Below are 21,947 nucleotides of genomic sequence, written 5' to 3'. Positions count from 1 at the left end.
GTAAAGTGTAACAAAACTTTTTACCAAAAAAAATGAGGTAGGAGGAAGGGGGATTCTCACCAATATTTCCATATTCAAGTATTCAATAATCGAACAAAACTTTAAATTGAGTTAAAAATATTTTCTAGTGAGAAGTTCCCCTCCCCTCTTTCATTTTAAATAACAACTTTTTCAGTCTTTCAACAAAAACAACACCTTTTATATTATTATTTTGTCCATTAATAGCGCAGCAAAAACAAATTTTTAATATATAAAAGCACAAATCACGAAATCTTGTCATTTTTCTCCAGATAAATGGTCGAGGAGACCTTAGTTATAGAGAAGCTGCGCTACAAATAATATACCAAATAATTGTAATAATCATTAAATGTAAAACAAAGTGTATTGTATTTATAATATTTTATTAAAAATATAACAAATGTCAACAGTATCAAAAGCTTTCTTTCAATCACAATTTGTTTCAATACATACAGTTGTAGTTGTTAAACATTCCAGTTAAAAAAACATGCATCAATAAATTAATTTGGAGAAAAACCAAGAAAATATGTAAAACAACAATTAATTTTTTTTTCAATCATGCACTGTACTCTTAATTTAAATTCATCAATAAAAATCATTATTCCAATAACAAAAAATAACCTATCTTAAGAAGTTACAGAAATTATGAAATACACTACAGTAATAAAAATGCAAACGCAGCAATATTTTCAAGTTTGGAGAAAATAATTTGAGAGAAAAAAATCTTCTAATTTGTGTTATAAAATCTTTAATTTAATTTAACAGGAGACAAAGTTTTTTTCATTATTAAATCCTTTTATAAAACAAACCTTTTTTAAATACTAAAACTTAAATACATAACAAGTATAACAGAGATTTCCATTGGGCGGAGGGTTTTATAAGTCCTCTTTGAAAGATTAAGAATCCATAAATAGAAGGTTGTTGTTGAAAAGTAGATTCAATGAAGATTGAGGAGTAAGTACACTGGTACCACACACTGTTAACTTGCTCTCTGTACCCTCCACATTGTTCTGAAAGCACATAGTATTTTTTTAAATAACATCATTTCTAAGAATAAAATTTCTCAAAATTTTTTTGTCTATACATGAAAAAAATGAAGTTTTAAAAGAAAGTAGAATAATAGGTAATAAGTCAAGAATTTACACTTTAATTGGCGCAATTTTTATGCAATAATGACGCTATAGACTCTATAGAGTCAAATGAGGTATCTTTTGTGAATGTTTCTGATCAGGGATGTTCAAGCTGTACATTTTGTGGGAGGTAATCTGAGTATTTATGAACATGAGGGGTTTCAAAATTTGTTGGGGGTAAACACCCCTTTACCCCTTCCCCCCTTGGACATTTATGTTTTTGATATCAATAATAAGAATGCAGCTACTCTATAACTAGATCATAAAGCTTTAGATGTACTTTTAATTTAGAACATTCTTGATAAATTCGACTTTATAGATGCCATTCAGCCTACAATGAAAATTAATATTGCTACCTGTAATAATTTAATTTCTAAAGGTGTAACACCACCAAGAACAAACACAAGTATCCACGGATTTTGTCTGAAAAAAAAAAAAATATTCTAGTTTGAAACCATGACAAAATGAATTAGGAAGAAAAACTTGAACTGAATTATTGTATTCTAACTGAGCAATGCTGCAAAATAACCAAAATCCTTTTTACAGCTTTTCTCAGAGATATAAAATTGTATCATCTAGTCAAATTAATTTATAAATAAATTCAAATTAAGTGTTAAATTAAGTGACATTAAACACTCTTTAAAAAATGCGTACTTTGGGTGTTGAGGGGTGTTATTTCTAAGAATTAACAATTATCCTAAATTAATCACACATCCATAAGTTTTTATCTGGTGTATTGATAATGGAGCATCATTTTCTGAAAAAAATATTACCTCGGATGCTGTTTAGTGTTAGCAGCTCCCAGCCACCCCAAGCCAGAACGAAGTATGGCCCCTAGGCCTCCTGCATGATAGTGCAGACAATCTACCTGAAAAACCAGGATTTTACAAGGTGCTAAAACGCTAAATATAATATTTAACTAATAACTAACTAGGTATATGATACTCAAACACCCACTAAAACATATTTGGATAAGCAACAAACAACCAACAACTTTGATTGCATGACCTTGTGCCCCAGAATCATACCAACTCTTTTTACAAGTATCAAGCGCCAGAGATAACATTTTGACGTTTCTATTATGACGCGGTGTGGTCAGGCGTCAAATAAGATTTTTGGACTGGTAGATGGGTAATAAAAAGAATATGTTAATATCAAACACACTTCTTTGATCAAAGCAACAAAACAAACAAAAATGTTTGTGTTGGTCATTATTTTTCTTATTTTTCACCAATCTATTCTAATAAACCACAGAAATAATTGGCATGAAAAAACATTACATTCGGTTACGTATAAGCTGCACTTCTTACAATATTCTGCTAGATAGATATCGCCAAGGAGTTAAGACATACGGCCAGACTAACAGATATACGTGATTTATATAGCAGCTGCGCTAGGAAAAGTACTTACGTCTATTCTGCTCGGATCATAAATATCGCCAAGTAGTTGGGACAGAAAACCATTATACATTCCATTTTCATCTAAATAATAACAAACTTAATAAAATACTATAATATGTATGTTGTATAACTAGCAGAGCATTACCAGCTTTCAAAAATACTTAGGTATACAATTAAAATATAAAATTTACCAATTGTTATTAATAAAAAAAAACTTTGTTTGAGTGTATTAAAGTGCCAGTCAGACAAACACACATACCCTCATTATAGAGGAGCTTCGCTAAAAACATATTTTGCACTTTAAAGTAATATATTCTTCATTTTAGGGAGGAAGGAAAAATGAACTTTGAATTACACTAATACCCATAGTTTTATAACAGCATTATCTTATTCATTGGATCAAAAACTTTGGTTCTTTCAAATTTTGATTGGTTTGGTCCAAACTGGTAGTTACAAAACTTTTCAACCAATAAAGGGGGGGGAGGCGGATGTGCCACTTTTTGAAACTAAAACTAAAAGTCAACAAAGGAACTCAACTAAAAAAAGAGTTACAGGTCTGAGATTTTGCATGGCAGTTGCTTTATAGGGGTACAATATGGAACTGTGAAGAAACGGCGGCGCAACCGCTGAAAACCGCCGTTTCCCGCCGAATTTCTTTTTGCAATTTCTCGGCGGTTTTCGGCGGTTGCGCCGCCGTTTCTTCACTGTTCCATATCGTAACCCTATAAAGCAACTGCCATGCAAAATCTCAGACCTGTAACTCTTTTTTTTAGTTGAGTTCCTTTGACTTTTAGTTTTCGTTTCAAAAAGTGGCACATCCGCCTCCCTCCTTTTATCTACAGAAGTTTTTTTTAAAAAAAGGTAAGAACTTCAAAATAAGATGTTTTTTAAAATTGATTTAAATTTTACCTATTAGTGAAGTATATTTTTTAATACTTTGTCTGTAGGCCATTACTCCTTCCAGCCGCGTCCATATTCTGTTCACAGTATTCAGGGCAACCAACTCATTCATCTCTTTGTCCCCTCCTTCTTCCCTGGGGATACAATAATAATTATTTCAGGGAAACCAACTTAAATCATCTTTTCATTCCCTCCCTCCTCCCTGGGGAAATAATAATAATAATTTTAGGGCAACCAACTCATTCATCTCTTTGTCCCCTCCCTCCTCCCTGGGGATTAAATAATAATTTCAGGGCAACCAACTCATTTATTTCTGTGTCCCCACCCTCCTCCCTGGGGATAAAATAAAATAATAATTTCAGGGCAACCAACTCATTCATCTCTTTGTCCCCTCCCTCCTCCCTGGGGATTAAATAATAATTTCAGGGCAACCAACTCATTTATTTCTGTGTCCCCACCCTCCTCCCTGGGGATAAAATAAAATAATAATTTCAGGGCAACCAACTCATTCATCTCTTTGTCCCCTCCCTCCTCCCTGGGGATTAAATAATAATTTCAGGACAATCAACTTATTCATTTCTGTGTCCCCTCCCTGGGGCTAAAATAACAATAAATTCAGGGCAACCAACTCCTTTTGTCCTCTTCCTTCCTTGGGGACAAAAATGCTAAAATTTCAGGGAAACACACGTTTCTTATCTTTATCCGGTATTATCCTCTTAGACATTTTTTTTCAATATTGAAAATTTGAGTACCCCCCCCCCCCCCCGACAACGAACTATGAACTCTGGCCGCAGCGCTCGGCTCCCTAGCCTGCCTAGCCACAGCGCTCGGCCCCCTTGCCTGCCTAGCCGCAGCGCTCGGCCCCCTTGCCTGTCTAGCCGCAGCGCTCGGCTCCCTAGCCTAAAACCTAACCTAACCTAAAATAGTTGTTCGTCGGTAGTCTCGGGGGGGGGGGGGGTGGGTGGTACAAAATTGAAAAAAATTGAAAACAAAATTTCTAAGAGGATAACGCCCTTTATCCCTTAACTTGTATACATTTCACAAAAGGATTTTTTGGCTCAACTAACCTTTCACTTTTGTTTATATATTTTTGCTGAGACATCATATGTTAATTCGTATAGATGAATAGGTATACGGATAGAAAATATTTCTTGCTAGAGCTATTTTAATATCATATATAAATCAAGTACATTTTACGTAACAGGCGAGAAAATAAAAGTATTAGGCAAATAAAAAGGAGGAGGATTTTCTCAGCTGCTGTTTATGATTTTCTGCTGATTTGTTTTTATGTAATTAAGTACAGTTTCTGTCTGTATGTCATGCTTCAGAAACATAAATAATTTCATGACATATCGCATATTCTTTCATATTTAAATGACAACTCCTTTATAATTCACTTTGTCTGTTACGTCAATTCATAATTTGTTGTGAGCTTCGCATTAATGGACATTGTCGACATTGTTTTCTGAGACACTAACCTTGCTAATTTAGTGATGAGTGGATCTAGTTGTTCTTGTTTACCCTCTCTCAATATTTCCTCTCCCAGCACAGACTTCAGTCTCTCGGCTTCGTCCTCTCTGCAAATAATCATCATTCAGACAAAATATTTATATAATACTGTAATTGTTATCAACAAAAAAGATGATAACACAATTTCATGAACTATAATGTCTTGGATAAAAAATCTTTAAAGATTGATTTGTGACCATTTGTGTAGATGGCTTGAAAAAAAAATAAAGGACATTTATCAAGTTAAAAATCAAGGCAATCTTTGTCTGAAAGTCATAAGACAGTGTATGACAATAAGTTGGGTACATACCTAAGCAATCCAACAACTTTTAAATTTTCCTATTCCTACACATGAGGAGAAGGGTAGACATTGCGCTGTTTATAATGATAGTCCCCATATTTTATAGTAATTTTTTCTTATTCGTTGGCCTAAAAACGTTCATTGAATTTTGATAGTTGGTTAATTAAGTTGTATGTCAAATTACACAAGATTAACAGTTCTAAAGATTAAAATCATATGTCGAAATATTTGGACTCTACTAGTTTTGAACTAACTAGGTAATCAAAATTCAGTAAAAGTACCCAAAGTTTTTTGAGCCAACAAATAAAATATCGTGATTTTAAAACTTTAGGTACCGTACCAGTGTAATGAATGTTACCTCCCTCCCCATTACAATATTTGTATCTTAAGGTCTTCAATATTATACCTGAATTGAAAGTCCGGACTTGGAAGAGAATAAACATAGACCAATAACTTTAGAATGTCTACAAGACTGAGAGAAGTGTCCCCACGTCCCAACAACAGTTCCGTTATTTGCTCTAATATACCATCACTGAAAATAAATATAGTATGATTATTTTATTTTATTCAAGATTTTAAATAGCTAAAAGTAAACTAAAAATACTATTACTGATGTTTTGGCATTTCGAGTAGTAAGGAATCTTAAGGGAAAAGACAATGGACGATAAACAAAATTACCCCTTCTGTAGAATAAATTATTGGTTTAAAAGGATGGAAACTAAAGTTTTTGAGCCAACAGATTAGTAAATGTGATTAAAAATCTTTGGGTACTAGTGTAATTTACAGTCCAATGTCCCTTCCCTGCAGCTACTCTATAGTCTTGTAAAAAAGTAAAATTACCTTGAATGGAACATTTCCCTTGTGAACTGAGCAGCCAACGATTGAAGTCTTTTTCTATGTACAATGTCCTAAATGATAATACCTATTTAAAATAAGATTCATATTAATAAACTAACAAGGATAAAAACATCCATAAAAGCGAACCTATTAAATTAGACAGTAGGACAAACGAACATTAACACTTGTAGAGTGTCAGAACTTAATAATCAGAATATCAAATTATAAGTGAATTAAGTCGAAACCAAATTGTTGTAAAAGTGCGTAAATAAAGGATACATTTTGAAAACTTAATTTTAAAGATGTTGCGCTTAAAATATTGTACCTTGTTGTTGTTGTCCTAGGTATCATTATTCCAAAATTCAAATGTATAGGATAATTATACCATAAAAATGTTAATATAAGCATGTTTTAAATGGACCTACGGACTTTCTGGTGACGATAATTTAGAGTTGCTACGTACAGTTTACCTGATTATTAGAAGCATTAAGAATAGCCTGGGCTCTGGACACTGTGGCCAGGTTGGCCATCACTGCCTCCAGATCCCCTTCATATTCTGTCAGATTATGCCCCAGATTCTGTACACTTGCAACTGTTGTATTTTTCCTTTAAAAAATCATTTTAACTTGCAGAAAATTCGGAGGAAAACATTATTTTAAGCCTTTGGACTAACTTCATAGGTATTTTGTTAGATTATGGTCAAGGTTGTAAATTAGGACATAATTTCAACAGTTCAATTTTTTTATCATGATCATTTTTGACTTATTTAGGAATATTACGTAAACAAAAATTTAACTTTTCTAGACTTTCTAGCAACTAACGGCTTATTAATATCACATAATATAAACTCAACCTGTTTTCTGATTTTCTTGGAGAATGTTTAGCAAGCTTAGCATGGAGATTTGCAATGACGTCTTTTTCATTGTTGAATATGAATTCTCTGAGCTGAGTATCCTCTCCCTCCCCACAGCTTCCGGCATGACCTAACACAGTTTTCCGCGGATATAAAAATGTACAATTATAAGATTAAAACCATTTTTTTAGCCTGTAGATGCCGAAAGCACGGGTTAAAAAAACTGGTTTTCATTTTATAATTTTACATTTTTATATTTGTACAAAACTGGACATAATACGATACATAATTTTTAGTATGGCTGAGAACCGGTTCTAATCCACCAGATATTGATCGGTTTCGAAGCGATACTGGAAATAAAATTTCGTTACAGAGATCTTACTGGATCATGGGGGAAAGAAAAGTGAAATACTACTAGTTTGGTTTGAGCTAAAATATGTCTTTAAGCTTTAGAAATCTACACAAGAAAATTTAAACGCTGATCATAAAATTAAAAGTATAGGTTTTTTTTAAAGTGTTAAGCTAAAGATCTAGGAAAATGTTGGTCTGAATGGGTTGTACTTTTCAGACGACCGTTAGATATGTCTTGAGCTGGCTTTTAGCTATTTTAATGACCTCCCTTCGAACACACTCACCTTCCCCTAGAGGCTAGGGACGATCAAAGCGAAATTGCCAATCCTTTTTTATGTAGGACTAATAGACGTTCAGACATACCACAGTTGCAAACAATTAGTAGCTCCAATCAAAATACTAAACAAACCTAAAGATGAAGGAACAAAGGTTTCGGATGAAAAAACCCTCAAAAGTTTTGACAGGTCTACACCAACATCTAAAAAGTTTTATCATTAATTCTATTTGTTTTCTTTTAATGTTTTGTAGAATAGATATTTATTTTAGGACACTTACAAAACTTTTAAAATCAAGGATAAGGACATACTAAAAAAATACATACAATAAATATATTTTCCTTCCAGAGCAATTGAAATTTGGATAAAGCTAATTGACAATTGAAACGGGACTATTAAGAACGAGAGCAAGCACCTTCCAGCAGCAGTTATGTAAGACATTTTTTGGTGGATATACTTGTTTTCAAGGGCTGAATGAAAAAGTTAAGGTCTACAATGATTATCTAACGAGTAGAGATTTTAACTCACCAAATGCTTTGACACAAAAGTTTACTTTTTTGATGAAACAAGGATGACAACATCCATAAAAGCGAAGCACTGAAACGGTAGGACAAACGGACATTAACACTTGTATAGTATCTGAACTGAAAAATCGGAACATAAATGTATAAATGTCGAATCAAAATTGTAAGTAAATTTGTTGAAAAACTTCTTAAAAACAGGATAATGTTTATGAACATACTTACATTTTGGACTTGATTATAGAGTTGCTTCGCTTATAATATTGTTCTTTGTTGTCCCAGGAATCAATATACCAAAAATCAGATCAAACGGATAAATAGAACACTTGAAATTTTGGTGTTGAAAAAGTAAAAAATCAACATGTTTAAAATGGACGTACGGACATTTTGGTAATGATTATAGAGTTGCTACGCTTTCTAAATCGTACTCAACTACTACAGGAATCATCATGCAAAGTTTGAAATCGATAGGACAATTCTAACATGCCTAAATTAACGAATAAAAGCTATCTATCTCGGAAGGACGTAAGGACTGACCCTAATTATAGAAAAGCTTCGCTTTTAAAAAATGTATAGGTGTTTTGAAAAAGGGGTGGTAAATTTAAAATGCATTTTACAACATGTGATGATGTTTTGCCGTGTTATTTAATCATGTTAAACTTGTCAAAATATTTGATGATATTTTGTTAAAATAACTGCTGAAAGGTGATCACTTGCACTCGTTCGTGCATAGTCCACTTTCATAACCTTATACTAAAGTAACAGGATGTGTGTTTGTTTGTACCGAAGGATCTCGCTAACCGCTGAACCGATCGGGTTCTACTTAACAGGGTAGCTTCTCATAGGTCCAGGGATGGTTTATAATTATTTTCTTGGGGGGTGGGACACTCCTAACCCCCCTCAAAAATGAAAAATCCCCCCCCCCAAAAAAATTTTTTTTTTTACTTTTTCTTTTAAAATCTAAAAAAAGAAATTGGGTTATCAAATTCGACTCGCTCTTCAAGTGCCCCTAGAGGCCTCTAGGGGGCGTAGCCGCTAGTATTGTATGTTGTACAAATAGAGTTGTTGCTTAAAAGTGGTAATATTTTACCTAATGTATGTCCCTCTAGAGGTTTGTGTGACTGTAGCACATTACCCAACACTGACTCACCACCCGCATTCAATACTGTCCCTGTTAAACAAGATTTTGGATGCATTGCATAAAGCTTAAATAGAAAATGAATATGGTGTAGTTTTTTGTAGGTGATAAGAAGTCTAATTTAAACAATAAATGCCAATTACTTTGAAATATTAATTAATAGGAAGGGGTTAGTTTTTCCAAATTCTCAAAATCTTAGTTAAATACAGGACATTTGGGATAAAAGTTAACACATAAAATAATTCTTTCCTATTTTTAAAGCTTTATTTATATCTAAATAAAATGAAAACGATTGAATTTTTACGTAAAATAGTTTTCCTGATTTTATATTACTAATGCATTAATTCCTGCAAGGTCAAGAGTTCTGTCCACCAGGACCAGACTGACAGTTCCATGGGCAGTCTTCCTTCGGTTCCTGGCAGGCAACCAGGACTCCAGCTCATCACCAACGCACTATATACAAGGAGCTGTCAAATACTTTGTTTATGATTATCAAACTATGAAGAATTACAATTGCATAAATTACAAGAGTCCTATGATATTATGTACGAGACATTCTTATTATATAAAGTAGTAAGGATTTTAGTCTGAAGCTTAAGTTCTTAATATCTCCTAAACCGATTGGGATCTCTATTTTAGGTAAGCTACACATAGGTTCTCTAGGGATTTTTGGCTATTTTGTTTACAGATTTAAGTCTTGGTTTTAAGCTATCTGCCCCTTCGAATACTATGCCCCTTGAGAGACAGTAAAATTAGATTGTCTGAACGTGTTGATGTAACCAACGGCTTCCCATAACTGTATAAAACTTCTATACAACACAAGATAATGATCATATCATCCTACCTTAGCAAAAGGACCAACAGACCAAATTTCTTCTTTCAACCGTAGGCTTCCAAACAGAGAATGCAGATTTCCAATAAGCTGTCTAAACATAACAATAATTTCTTTAACTAAAAAGATTAGTTGGGGAAATCAAAAATATCTTAAAAGTGATGTTGTTTTTTTTACCTTATTTGATTTTTAAGTTCTTGTGTATAAACCATGTACTGACTTCCTTCCCTGAAATAAAAAAATAATTAGAATACAGGGAAAACTAAACTTTTAAAAATATATTTTCTTTTTCTTGACTTGAACATACAGATGATTTTATTAAAATATATTTTCAGTAAATTTGTTTAATTCCAATCGATTTAAGCCAGTTATCCACGAAAAATAATGTGCTAATTTGTAGTTTTCTTATATAATAATGTAACAACTTAAGAAAACCAACAAACAAAATTGGAATTTTTAGAACCAAATGGATTATGTTTACAAGAAACAATGTCAAAAGAATAATTACCCAGTAGGTAGGGGTTGATTCTGGTTAAAAACCCTCCAGTATGCCTGGCACCTAGTCAAGTCATTCTCCAGCAGTGGGTACAAACGGAAAAATCCGGGTGTGAAAAACGTCTCTCTATATTCATGAAAGAACAAATTGCTTATTAAAAATAGTATTTTACTTATACGCCTTTTTACATCTAAGGATTGTAAAATGTACAAGATCATATTGTCAAATGACCTTAAAAAAACAAACAACCATACACAATTACACCATTACATGATTATTGACTGTAAGTCCTAACTAAGAATAGTAATGATAAGCGACTGTTTTGGGCCTAGGCATTCCCAAACTATTTCTAAAAATGTCGCGCATTTGAAATAATAGCAGTAGGGACAGTTTAACAGATTTAGTTATGATACTGTGATGGGCCAAGACTCGAACCTGTCACATGCCCGATAACATGCGGATATACGCTACAGTCACAAGTTGACTAGAAAGTTAAGTTATCAGTGTTCCTTTCCTGATAATAGGGCAGATGAAGACAGGATAGAACAGAATTTCCACGGTATAATTCTTATTTCCCATCCAATCTAGCACGCTCTGCTCCAACCAATCCGTTCCACTGAATATCAATAAGTTGAATTGTCGCTTAAAACTGAGTTATTGTATGTTCGTGTAGTGGCGAAACTGGCACTAAACCTAATAAGATACAATCTTATATTTACTTTTGTATCGTGTTAAATAGTAAAACGCGTTATTAAATTTTTTACAGGGATAAATAGAAACCAAAAAATTGATAAAACAACAAGGCATAAACCAATTTTCAATCAGTTTAAAAGACAAAAAAATGCCTTGATTCCTACAATGTAATTCATCAATATCATAACATAAACTCAAAAAGGGGGGAGACGGTTGTGACACTTTTTGAAACCCAAACTAAAAGTCAAAGGAACTTACATAAAAAAAGAGTTACAGCACTGAAATTTGTTATAGCAGTTGCTTCAAAGAGGTACAATGTGGAATTGTGAAGAAACGGCGGCGGAACCGCCGCTATCGCCTAATTGTTTTTAGGCAGGAAACGGCGATAGCGCCGGTTTCGCCAACTTGTCTTCATAGTTCCACATTGTTCCTCTTTAAAGCGGCTGTCATTCCAAATTTCAGTGCTGTAAGTTGAATTCCTAAGTTTTGGTTTCAAAAAGTGTCACAACCGCCCCCTCCCTTTAGATATCTGAAATCTAAAATAATAACTTACCTTTTATCCTCAACATTAAAGTCTCTGGCAGGAAATCTTGTGGCTGTCAGTACATTTGGCTGACATGATGATATCACAATACAATATTCTGGGTAATTTACATCTTTTAACAACTATCTAATGCTTTGTTTATGTCAAGCTTACATTTTTCATAAATTTTCTTATATACCTATAAACAATAAACATAGAAGATTTATATATAAGAAAAACATTTTTCCTCTCAAAATTAAAAAAAGGAATAGTTATTTTTCGCATCGTATTATAAACGGCTTTCCGCGGATATAGAATGTACAATTATGAGATTAAAACTAGTTTTTTAGCCCCGAGGTGCCGAAGGCACCGGCTAAAAAACTAGTTTTAATCTTATGATTGTACATTTTTATATTCGTAGAAAGCTGGATATAATACGATGCTAGACATAATTTTTTCGTATGGATGAGAACCGGTTCCTATCCACCGGATTCGAATGAATACGAGAAATTAAAAAAATAAATTTTCTGTCTCTTATTGTATATATCAAATGCTTTGCTAATGTTAAAGTTGCAATTATAATAAGATTTCAGGAATGTGGATAATGTTATGGCTTCCTTGTAAATAATAAGTTTAAAAGATTCCTAAGGAGCTGTTTGAAATTATATCCTTCAAAATTCTTTCATTTTTGGGCAAAGCAGGATTTGTTACAATAAATACACCTAAATAAAATAGATAATAAAATAAATTAATAGAAAAATGTTCAGAAAGTAGAGGGGTTATTACACCCTCCACCCAGGGTTGTCATTTTGGGCGGGCGCTTTTGGGCGGGCAGTTTTGGGCAGGCGGTTTTGGGCCGCCCAATATAAGGTCCTTTTGTGCAGTTTTGGGCATCCTCCTTTTAGGGGGAGAGAAAAAGGGGAGGGGGTTAAAAAATAGGGGGGCGGGCCTATTTTTTGGATGATATCCTTATACTAAAGTAACAGGATGTGTGTCTGTTTGTTTGTGTTTTTGTACCGAAGGATCTCGCTAACCGATCGGGTTCTCCTTAACAGGGTAGCTTCTCATAGGTTCTGAGAAGGTTTATAACTATTTTGGGGGAGGGTACCACCACCCTCCTAAGAGAAATCGCCCCTAGAAGAAAATTACACTCCCCAAAACTTTTTTAAAATTTTTTTTAAACTAAAAATAAAAATGGGGTGAGGAAACTCAACCCCCCCCCCAAAAAAAAAAATTATTCCTCCCAAAATTTTTTTTACTTTTTTTTAAAAATCTAATATAATAATTGGATTATCAATTTGACTCTCCCCTCCTCAAGTGCGCTAGTTAACTTAATATAAATTAGTAAGCTTTTTTGTATCTAGAGAAGGATTTCGCTAACTGCTGAACCGATATAGTTCTCCTTTCCAGTGGAGCCTTTATAGGTCCTGAGATGGTTTTAGGCTATTTTATTTCTAATAATAAGTCTAGGTATGGTTTTAGGCTATTTTATATCCTTTTTATATGCTTTTTACGACATTTGCCCAAAAAGGGTGCCCAAAACCACTTTTGGGCGCCCAAAACCCGCCTAAAACCCTTTTGGGCAATTGGGCCGCCCAATATCAAAAAAAGTGCCCAATTCGACAACCCTGCCTCCACCCATTAACAAATTTGAGAATGCCGTAGACAGACACCTCCATTATTTTTGTAAAAATATAAGATTTGACTCAAATCCAAACACTTCATTTACATCCCCCCTCCCCTAAAATAAAAAGCTTGGACGTCCATGTTGTTTGTTTCTAGTGTTTACATAAATATAGAAATAAGGAAATATCTTATTCCTTGATTTTTACTAGAATAAAAAAAATTTCAACTTTGTTATCTATCTATCACTTCTTAACATTAACGTTTGAGAAAGATCTATCTGGGTGATGAGTTACTTTGCTATAATATTTGTTTTACCTTTCTTATCTTTCTTTGGTGCAGATTCAAAGCTTGAAAATTCTAGAACTCTATTTGCGGGCTCTAATACTTTCAAACCTCCACTCCAGTGTAAACTAAAACAGCATAATTAGACTTCCATTTCATTTTAAATGAATTAATTCTCCATTTCAAGGAAAAGATGAGAAAAATATTTTAAAATTTAAACTAGTTTGTTATTATAATTCTGTAATAATGTTTACTGTTTCTACTGCGATATTTCTAGACTTGATTGTTTTTACCATTTAAAACCATTGCGAATGCAAAGTTATACTTACCATTCAGCAGATGGATCATCAATAAAAACAGTTGCTCGCTGACATTTCTTTGCTATTTCACTCCAATACACCTTTGGAGACAAAGAAAAATTTGAAAGGTTTTAATAGGGAGCTGTATTAAAATCAAAATTCTTCATTAATTTAAAGAAATAAAAGATTGTTTCACTGTCATAGCCAGGTCTTAAGCATAAGATCTCAACTTGTATTTGATCAACAAAGCTACAGTTATCAGGGAAAATATACTAACTATTCCTGTGGTGGTTTCAATTTTATTAGGAGTTACAACTTTTACATCCCAATAAAATAACAACCTTCAAATATAAAGATCATTTAGGAGAATCGTATATCTTAAAAACAAAATACTAGAAGCTGGGGCGTAGAAAGTACAAAAGTAAAGCTAATCATTCTAATCTTAGGTGTCAGTAGATAATTACCTTCGCTATATTAGATATTTCCATGTTTATCTATCTTTTTATTCTTGTATATCATAAGAAAATATTTAACATTTTTTCTGAAATATTTTTACATAATAATAATATTTAATTTAAGCTCATATCAAACACGTTTCATACCAAATACATTACAAAATTAAAAATAGGTAAACTACAAAATATTATGAATTTACAAAATTTAGAGGAAAAATATTTTCAGGTGAAATATTCCTTCCAGTTTTATTGGACTCCAGCTTTGCTGATGGTAAAAATACATTCTGTTTCAACTTGTTTTTTCTCTCCTTTCACTATTGTTAGCTTTCTGGTTTCTTCAACTTTGGAATATTCTATTTTTAACCTAAAATTGAAAAGAACGTTTAGTTTAGTTGCATGAAATGTAATATAGAAAACAAGAGGGGTGTTGAATTATCTCGGAGGGAGGGAGGGAGGGGAGTGGTGATCCCAATGGGAATATGGAAACACAACCCTTCTAAACGTATTTGGTTTAGTTCATGCATGAATGACACTCGAAGTTACAGTGTTAGAAACCTATGTTAGAAAAATGTAGAAAATTTAAACTAAATAAACTCAAAAGCGACTAATGTTAATAATGAATCAAAAAACAAATTATTATTTACTGTCTAAAGTTGAAAGCTAAAAGTATTATATAACATTACCTAATATCTGCCAATCTTGTCCAGATTTTTCCCAGAGCAGGATTTAATTCCCCTTCAAAGTATCTAAAAAAAATTTAAATTAATATATAATGATTTTCTAAACTTCCGACAACCAACTTCAATTTATATAAAATTAGGACACTTGAAACACTCAGACTGGGGTTATACATTATTCATAAAATAGTTTGTTTTGTGGAGGGGATTTTTCTAGGTGCAATTTCTCTTGGGAGGGTGGTGGTACCTTACCTAAAAATATACAAATTATTATAGGAGAACGATATTGAGTGGCTAGGAAGATTTTTAGGTACAAAAATAGACAGACATACACACACATCCTGTTACTGTTATATAATGATAAAATTGTTAATTGGACAGCAGGACGTGGATTTTATTTGTCAAACGATCCTTGCCTTTTATGATTTACAAATCTCAGAATAATTTAGACATGATAATCCTATTCTATAAAGCAGTAAGGTTAAATTTTTGATAACTAATGAACCAAAGTTCTACACTTTAGAAAAGCTTAACATATGTCAAGATTTAGTTTTATGTTATTTTATTTTTAGATTCATATACAAACCCTTAGATGCTAGGGGGGCAATTGCTAGTATGGTAAAAAAACAGCAATCATTCATGAAAACCAACCTGGCATTATTTGTAGTAACCACACAGCATCCTTGACTAGCTAATTTCTGCAGACATTGAGACATCCTGCTAGAATAACTGGAGGCAAGCTTCAAATCTGTTGGGTTTATGGAAATCAAATTTATTTTAGGGTAAACTTTCCTGACAATCAATACAGTTATAGACAATTGATATCTCTTAAAATCCTTACATAAAAGTAACAGGATTTCCATGAGTCTGTCTGTGTGTACCGAAAGATCTCGCTACCAGCAGAACCGATATGGTTTTCCTTTCCAGTGAAGCTTCTTATAGGTCCCGGGAAGGTTTAAAACTATTGTGGGTTAGGTTGCCTACATTCTCCACAGAAAAGACGCCTCTGAAAAATAACTCCCCACCAAAAAAATTTTACTTTCTCTTTTGATCAACTTATTAATCATTTGTCTTTGATGCATAATTTACGCGATGTATCCAAAAATCACCACCCCTTAAAAGTTACTAATATTTTTTTATTTCCTTCCTTCGGTCAATATTGGTAAGAGGTTGGAAACTAGGTTATCAAGTATTACTAATCTTATCTGGTTGTTCTTACTCTTCACCCCTTCTGATATCAGTCTACGAATAAAAAAAATTATTATAATATGTAAACACTAAACATCATCTGTATTTAATGAAGAAAGAAATTCTAATTTATTTCACTTAAAATCAAACAGTGTTATTGGACATTAAGAAAAACTAAGTAACATGATATAAGCCTGTCTGTCCGTGTGTTGCCAATTATCTCGCTATCAGCTCAACCAATATGGTTTTCCTTATGAAGACTTTTATAGTTTCAGGAAATATTCATTACTATTTTTGTGAGGATTCGCCTTTCAAAGATAAATCAACCATAAATAACAATGAACCACTCACAAAAACTTATTTTCACTTTTTCTCTTTTAAAACTAAAATCGAGGGTCATCTTCCCCCTTACTTTCCTCATGTGCTCCTGGAGGCCTATAGGGGCGTAACCGCTAGTCTTAAAAATTGTTGTTGCTGCACTTATTCTGTAAGTTAAATTTTAAACTAACCTTAAAGTTTGAAGTAGATTTTGGGCATTAAAGCATTTATAAACATTAATTTTATTTAGAATATCTAAACTGCTTGAGTTATTTGTTCTCGCCTACAAGTTTTTTTTGGAAACCAATTTTAACATAAATGATATATATCTAAAGGGGTATCTAAGTTTTACACGTAGGTTTATTTGCACAAAAATGTGGGGGAAAACACTCAACAAATATTGAACTCTTACATTTCAACAAATTACATGGGAGAAAATACAGGTTGACAGCTAATTTATACAGAAAGAACTTATGAAAATTAATTTATTTCAGTAGTTCCCCCCCGGCCCTCCCCCCTTTTCAGCCTCTACTTTTAAAAATTACAAAAATTGTAGGTATTTTTCTTTGTGATTAGAAGTTTTCCAAAATAATTTCCTGTAGAATTTGTAGTATCCTTTGAGGAACTAAATCATTTTTGGTGTCTACATAGCAAACTTCCATTCTCTTTATTAACCCTGAATATTTTTTACATGATAACTTCAAAATAATCTTCGATTCTATCACACAAAGATCATGCCAGGTTAGGTTATATTGTGTACTATACATTGTGCCCATCCACTGCAGTGGTTAACTCTATTCCCCCCTTATTTTCAATTTATTTCAAAATTAATCAATCAGTGTACTTTGTATGACAGCAACTAATCTTTACAGAAAAGTAATTTATTACACATTAAAAAATGACAAATATGTTTTTGTTTACTAAATTTGTTTTTGTATTTGCTTAAAAAAAAATAAAACTAGTCCTACCTTCAACAGCTATGCTAAAGCAGAGTTGTGTTTTTCCTAAAAGATAAATAAATTTTATAAAACAATTCAAAATAAATGGCTACAGGCAATTTAAACAAAAGACACTAACTGAGAAATTTACACCAAGTTTGTTGATAACATAACTTCACCATAGAAAAATGTCTATTTTTTCGCATTGACTACCTGTTCGCTTAAGATTTAAGTGTAAGTGTATGTATCGTTGTTTATCAAATACAGAGAGAAACTGCACAGCGACTGTATCGTGATATGCGTTCAGAGCCGGACATACTCTTGTTAAAGGGTAGCTAAGATATTACGAGGGATAGTTTTTTAAATTCTTTTTTTTATGAATAGGTACTAGTTGGGGTCTTGAGAAATAAATATTGAGCTAATTAATATGTACCTGATCCTGCTTGGCCAAATATTTCATACACCCGGCCAGTTTTAAATCCACCCTAATCAAGAAAATATATTATTGATTTTTTTCTTTAGTTAAAGCTCTGTTTAAATATTGAAATACCATTATATATAATTACTAGCGGCTACGCCCCTAGAGGCCTCTAGGGTCACTTGAAGAGGGGAGAGTCGAATTTGATAACCCAATTTATCATTTAGATTTTTTTTTGGGGGGGGAAATTTTTTTCTAGGGGCGATTTTTCTTGAGAGGGTGGTGGTACCCTCCCTCAAAATAGTTATAAAATTTTTTTATAAAAATAATTTTTTTTGGGGGGGGGGATTTTTTCTAGGTGCGATTTTTCTTGGGAGGGTGGTGGTATCCTCCCCCAAAATAGTTACAAACCTTCCCGGGACCTATGAGAAGCTACCCTGTTAAGGAGAACCCGATTTGTTCAGCGGTTAGCGAGAATCTTTGGTACAAACACACAGACACACAAACAGACATCCTGTTACTTTAGTATAAAGATTAAAAGTAAAAAAACTTACAATTACAATTATTGTATTATAGTCTTACAATCTTCAGATGTGAAACAACTTTCAAATAAATTGAAACATGACCCATTATTTCTTAAGTACACAGAAAAAAATTACACAATTAGAATTTGACATCAGTTTCATTATAACGATACCAAACATAAAAAACTACATATTAAAAGATAATGATTCTTTCATAAAATAAATGGAATTTTTAAAACTTACCTGAGATAAGATATTATCCAATTCATGAGCTCCAGATTTAATTATAACTTCATTTCTCCCCAACTTGGAAAATATCTCAAAACTTGATTCTGCTCAATAACTCTTATCTGTCTGTCTGTTCGCAAGGCTATGAAAGGAACGAATTTTACTATAAACATTTGTTAAAATTTCCCTAGCCTATAAGCATCTGCACTGTGACATGTCTGTAATAATAAGATGACAAGGTTTAGGGCAAGGAGATAAGATGCAAATATTTTGATTGCCAATACCCACCATCTATGCCTTGTCACTTTGTTCGTCAATCCGTCAAATTGGATGTTTTTGAAAGAAAAGGGATCTTTTCGATCGCTACATGGGATAAACGTTAATTTACCACTGAAGGCACAGAACCCGCTTTAATTTTTTTAAATTGAAAATAAAAGGTTAGTTTTTTTTCTAAGGCCTATCAATTTTCGTTGAAATTTGTTTAAAATACGATCCAAAGATACAACATTCCATCGAATCCAGCAGAAATGTAACGGACGTATGCTAATCCTAACTATTTAGGAGTTATGAGCCACAGTTGAGATGTTGACACAAGCCATAGAGTGCCGAGTAAAGAGTAGTAATGTTGTGGTGTAGAAACAAGTAATTTGATGAAGAAAAGGGGCGAAGATTTACTGAAGAAAGGGGCGAAGACATTGTAAAAGATGAACAAGTTAACTGTTGAAATCATGGAGAAAAAGTTAAGAGGAGAAAAGAGTTACAACATGATTCTGAGAAAAGAGTAGACCTGAGCCTACAAACTGCTTTGTCAACAGCTTATCTTCACATCACGCCACCCAATTATAGTACTAAATATTAATTTCTAAATTACTAAATTTCATTCCCACTCTTAAATACTTATTCTATGAAAATTGTGTCCAAAGTAATTAAAGTAAAGAAAAGAAAGACAATTATGTCCAATAAGAATTTAAATCTGTATTTGTTCATAGGAAATCATTGTAAAGAATATATGTGCACGCAAAATCAAAAGCAACTTAAAGTTTTAAAGCCTTTTTCTTATTTCAGAAAGTAAAAGTAAGTGAATAAATAAATATTTAATATAACGGGTGGCTACCTAGGTGAGAAAATTTTTATATTTTAATTTGTAACAGCGAAGTCGTTGAAAGGATACATCAATGCAAGATAAATGGACAATAAGGTGAAAATATTTAAATAGTATCAAATGTTTTGTTGAAGTCAAACTAACACCAAATCATATGAAGATTGAATTTAAATTAAACAACGTTTCAAATGTTTTGTTAAAGTCAAACTAACATCAATTGACTTAATGAACTTTCTATTGAAGTAAACTTAGTGTATCAAATGTTTTGGTAAAGTCAAACCAACGTAAATTATATAAAGAATAAAGAGCTAAAGTACATAATTTAAACCTCCATTATAATGGCCTCCAATAATACTGTTCCATTTTAGGTGGATACCCAAACAGAGAACAGATCTGTGTTGTGTGAAAGACCCCTAATGCTAGAAAGACCCCTAAACAAAAGACCCCTAAGCAGAACTAATTTGATTGGCGGAAAACCAGCCTTGGATAATTGGAGAAACTAGTGTGCCCTACCTGTAAAGGGATTTGCTTATCACACTGAAATAAAAGGTATAGAATATTATACTCTTTTTAATTCCTTTATTGTAGCAAGGATTCAAGTAAATGTTCAAAATAATGTTTAAATAATCTGACGTCAATAAGGAAATATAATCTGGCCTTGTCTAACAATTGTTATCTTTGCAGGACGTTAACAAGAACAGCTACAACCAAAGCTAATGAGAACAAGTCACAATAACTCAAAGCTAAATACCATCAAGGAAAGAACACCAACCCTAACAACGCAACTAGGGGATTAATTGGATATGTACTATTCTACTGGAACCAAACTTCAAACCTAACAGAGAGCCAATGTAAGTACTTTATAGCTCATATTCTTTAATACATTAAGTAGAATGAATTTAAGTGAACAAAGACTTTAGTATGGAATGTAAATTGTAAATTTAATTTCTTTTTATCTTTTATTCTTTCATTTCTTTATTTATAAGTGCACTTTTATTAGCCAACCCGTTCTTATTGTAACTACCTAGAATTAACATTGTTTTTTTTTATTCTAGGTTAATTTTACCGAACATTCGAGTCAAAATAACTGCTCTACTATTTCCAGACTACATTGAAAGAAACTGATAAAATGTCAAAACCACAGAAATGAAATTCCAGCGGACCAAGATTGAGTGGCTCTGAAAAGCAAAGGTGAGCCGTCCGCTACAAGAAACAAACCAGATTTAGAGCCGTACTGCAAAATATTTGATAAGATTTAATTCCTGGAGCTCCAACTAAAGATATGAAGATGTCATCATGGAGCTTAACAACCTTAAATATCAAAATAATAATTGAGCCATTGTTGGACAGACTAATGAATATATTATTACTTTGATCTTACAACAGATTGTCAAATTATATAAAAAAGTGAAACACGCAGCGTGCTAAAATAACGATAGCCCCCATTCACCCCCTTTAACCCACTGGATAAAATAACTGACCAATAAACGATTTCGCGTGTTAGCAACCTAAATGTATGACAATTTTTCCCCTGTTTTAATATTCACGTATATTCTATATCCATTGACACACTATTATATCTTTAACTAAGTTGTAATACTTCTAAATGTCAGTGTCATTAACCTTGATGGAAATTCATGTACATACATTTACCTTTCACTGTCCTTTAATATCTCTGAAACGGCTCACCTGTGTGTATGAAATGTCAAGAATATTGACTAATTTTTCTGGATTAAGAGAAAGAAAATCTTGCACAGAACTAGAAAGTTATGTTTAACTATTCGACTCATTTTTAAAAAAGGCAAGGGGGGAAGAAGGGAACATTTGACTGTAAATTTAAATGGCACCCTCAGTTTTATTAAAATTCTTTGGATCAGGAACTACTTTTATTGAATTTTGATTAGTTAGATCCAGATAAGTTAGTATGCAAACTTTTCAACCAATTATTTTAATCTACAAAAGAATCAATTTTGTTTATCATCATTTGGGATGTTTATCAATTCATCGTCCATTGTCCTATCCCTCAAGATCCATGAAAACAAGGACAGTCTATTTTAGAAGAAAAGCTACAGATTATCATTGTTCAATAAAAATATATGAATGGTTAAACATTCC

At 32.7% G+C, this 21,947-nt stretch overlaps 2 protein-coding genes and 1 long non-coding RNA gene across 5 annotated transcripts; 1 reads left to right on the top strand and 2 right to left on the bottom strand.

Moving 5' to 3' along the window:
• Positions 1–384: 384 nt before the first annotated feature.
• Positions 385–14,527, bottom strand: LOC145322462 (sec1 family domain-containing protein 2-like). 2 transcript variants are annotated; one of them, XM_080164467.1, is made up of 22 exons: positions 14,449–14,527; positions 14,015–14,085; positions 13,719–13,813; positions 12,424–12,499; positions 11,808–11,897; positions 11,078–11,177; positions 10,574–10,689; positions 10,243–10,293; positions 10,078–10,159; positions 9,584–9,686; positions 9,186–9,269; positions 7,709–7,777; positions 6,949–7,078; positions 6,566–6,701; positions 6,099–6,166; positions 5,665–5,790; positions 4,927–5,025; positions 3,458–3,582; positions 2,559–2,629; positions 1,922–2,016; positions 1,505–1,571; positions 385–1,028 (listed from the first exon to the last, which is right to left on the bottom strand). In XM_080164467.1, exons 1-22 carry the CDS (start codon positions 14,470–14,472, stop codon positions 915–917), a joined length of 1,992 nt encoding a protein of 663 aa, XP_080020593.1. In that variant the 5' UTR covers positions 14,473–14,527; the 3' UTR covers positions 385–914. The 2 variants fall into 2 exon arrangements, with proteins under 2 accessions (XP_080020593.1, XP_080020594.1); XM_080164468.1 differs by lacking the exons at positions 385–1,028; positions 1,505–1,571; positions 1,922–2,016; positions 2,559–2,629; positions 3,458–3,582 and adding an exon at positions 3,806–3,983.
• Positions 14,520–21,593, bottom strand: LOC145322467 (DNA repair protein RAD51 homolog 4-like). Its single transcript, XM_080164474.1, has 10 exons — positions 21,522–21,593; positions 18,746–18,872; positions 17,994–18,045; positions 17,591–17,626; positions 17,221–17,298; positions 16,814–16,907; positions 16,266–16,358; positions 15,768–15,866; positions 15,123–15,185; positions 14,520–14,803 (listed from the first exon to the last, which is right to left on the bottom strand). Exons 5-10 carry the CDS (start codon positions 17,282–17,284, stop codon positions 14,686–14,688), a joined length of 531 nt encoding a protein of 176 aa, XP_080020600.1. The 5' UTR covers positions 17,285–17,298; positions 17,591–17,626; positions 17,994–18,045; positions 18,746–18,872; positions 21,522–21,593; the 3' UTR covers positions 14,520–14,685.
• On the top strand, positions 18,920–20,936 carry LOC145322469 (uncharacterized). 2 transcript variants are annotated; one of them, XR_013880716.1, is made up of 4 exons: positions 18,920–19,848; positions 20,201–20,381; positions 20,517–20,683; positions 20,888–20,936. It is a non-coding gene; the product is annotated as an uncharacterized LOC145322469 (long non-coding RNA). The 2 variants fall into 2 exon arrangements; XR_013880715.1 differs by lacking the exon at positions 18,920–19,848 and having other exon boundaries at positions 19,859–20,381.
• Positions 21,594–21,947: the final 354 nt, after the last annotated feature.

The sequence above is a fragment of the Acartia tonsa genome, chromosome 6, assembly GCF_053477335.1.
Source record: "Acartia tonsa isolate MP-2025a chromosome 6, ASM5347733v1, whole genome shotgun sequence".
Classification (NCBI taxonomy): Eukaryota; Metazoa; Arthropoda; class Copepoda; order Calanoida; family Acartiidae; genus Acartia; species Acartia tonsa.
Note: the sequence above shows the minus strand (reverse complement) of the source record. Positions and strands in the feature narration are given on the sequence as shown.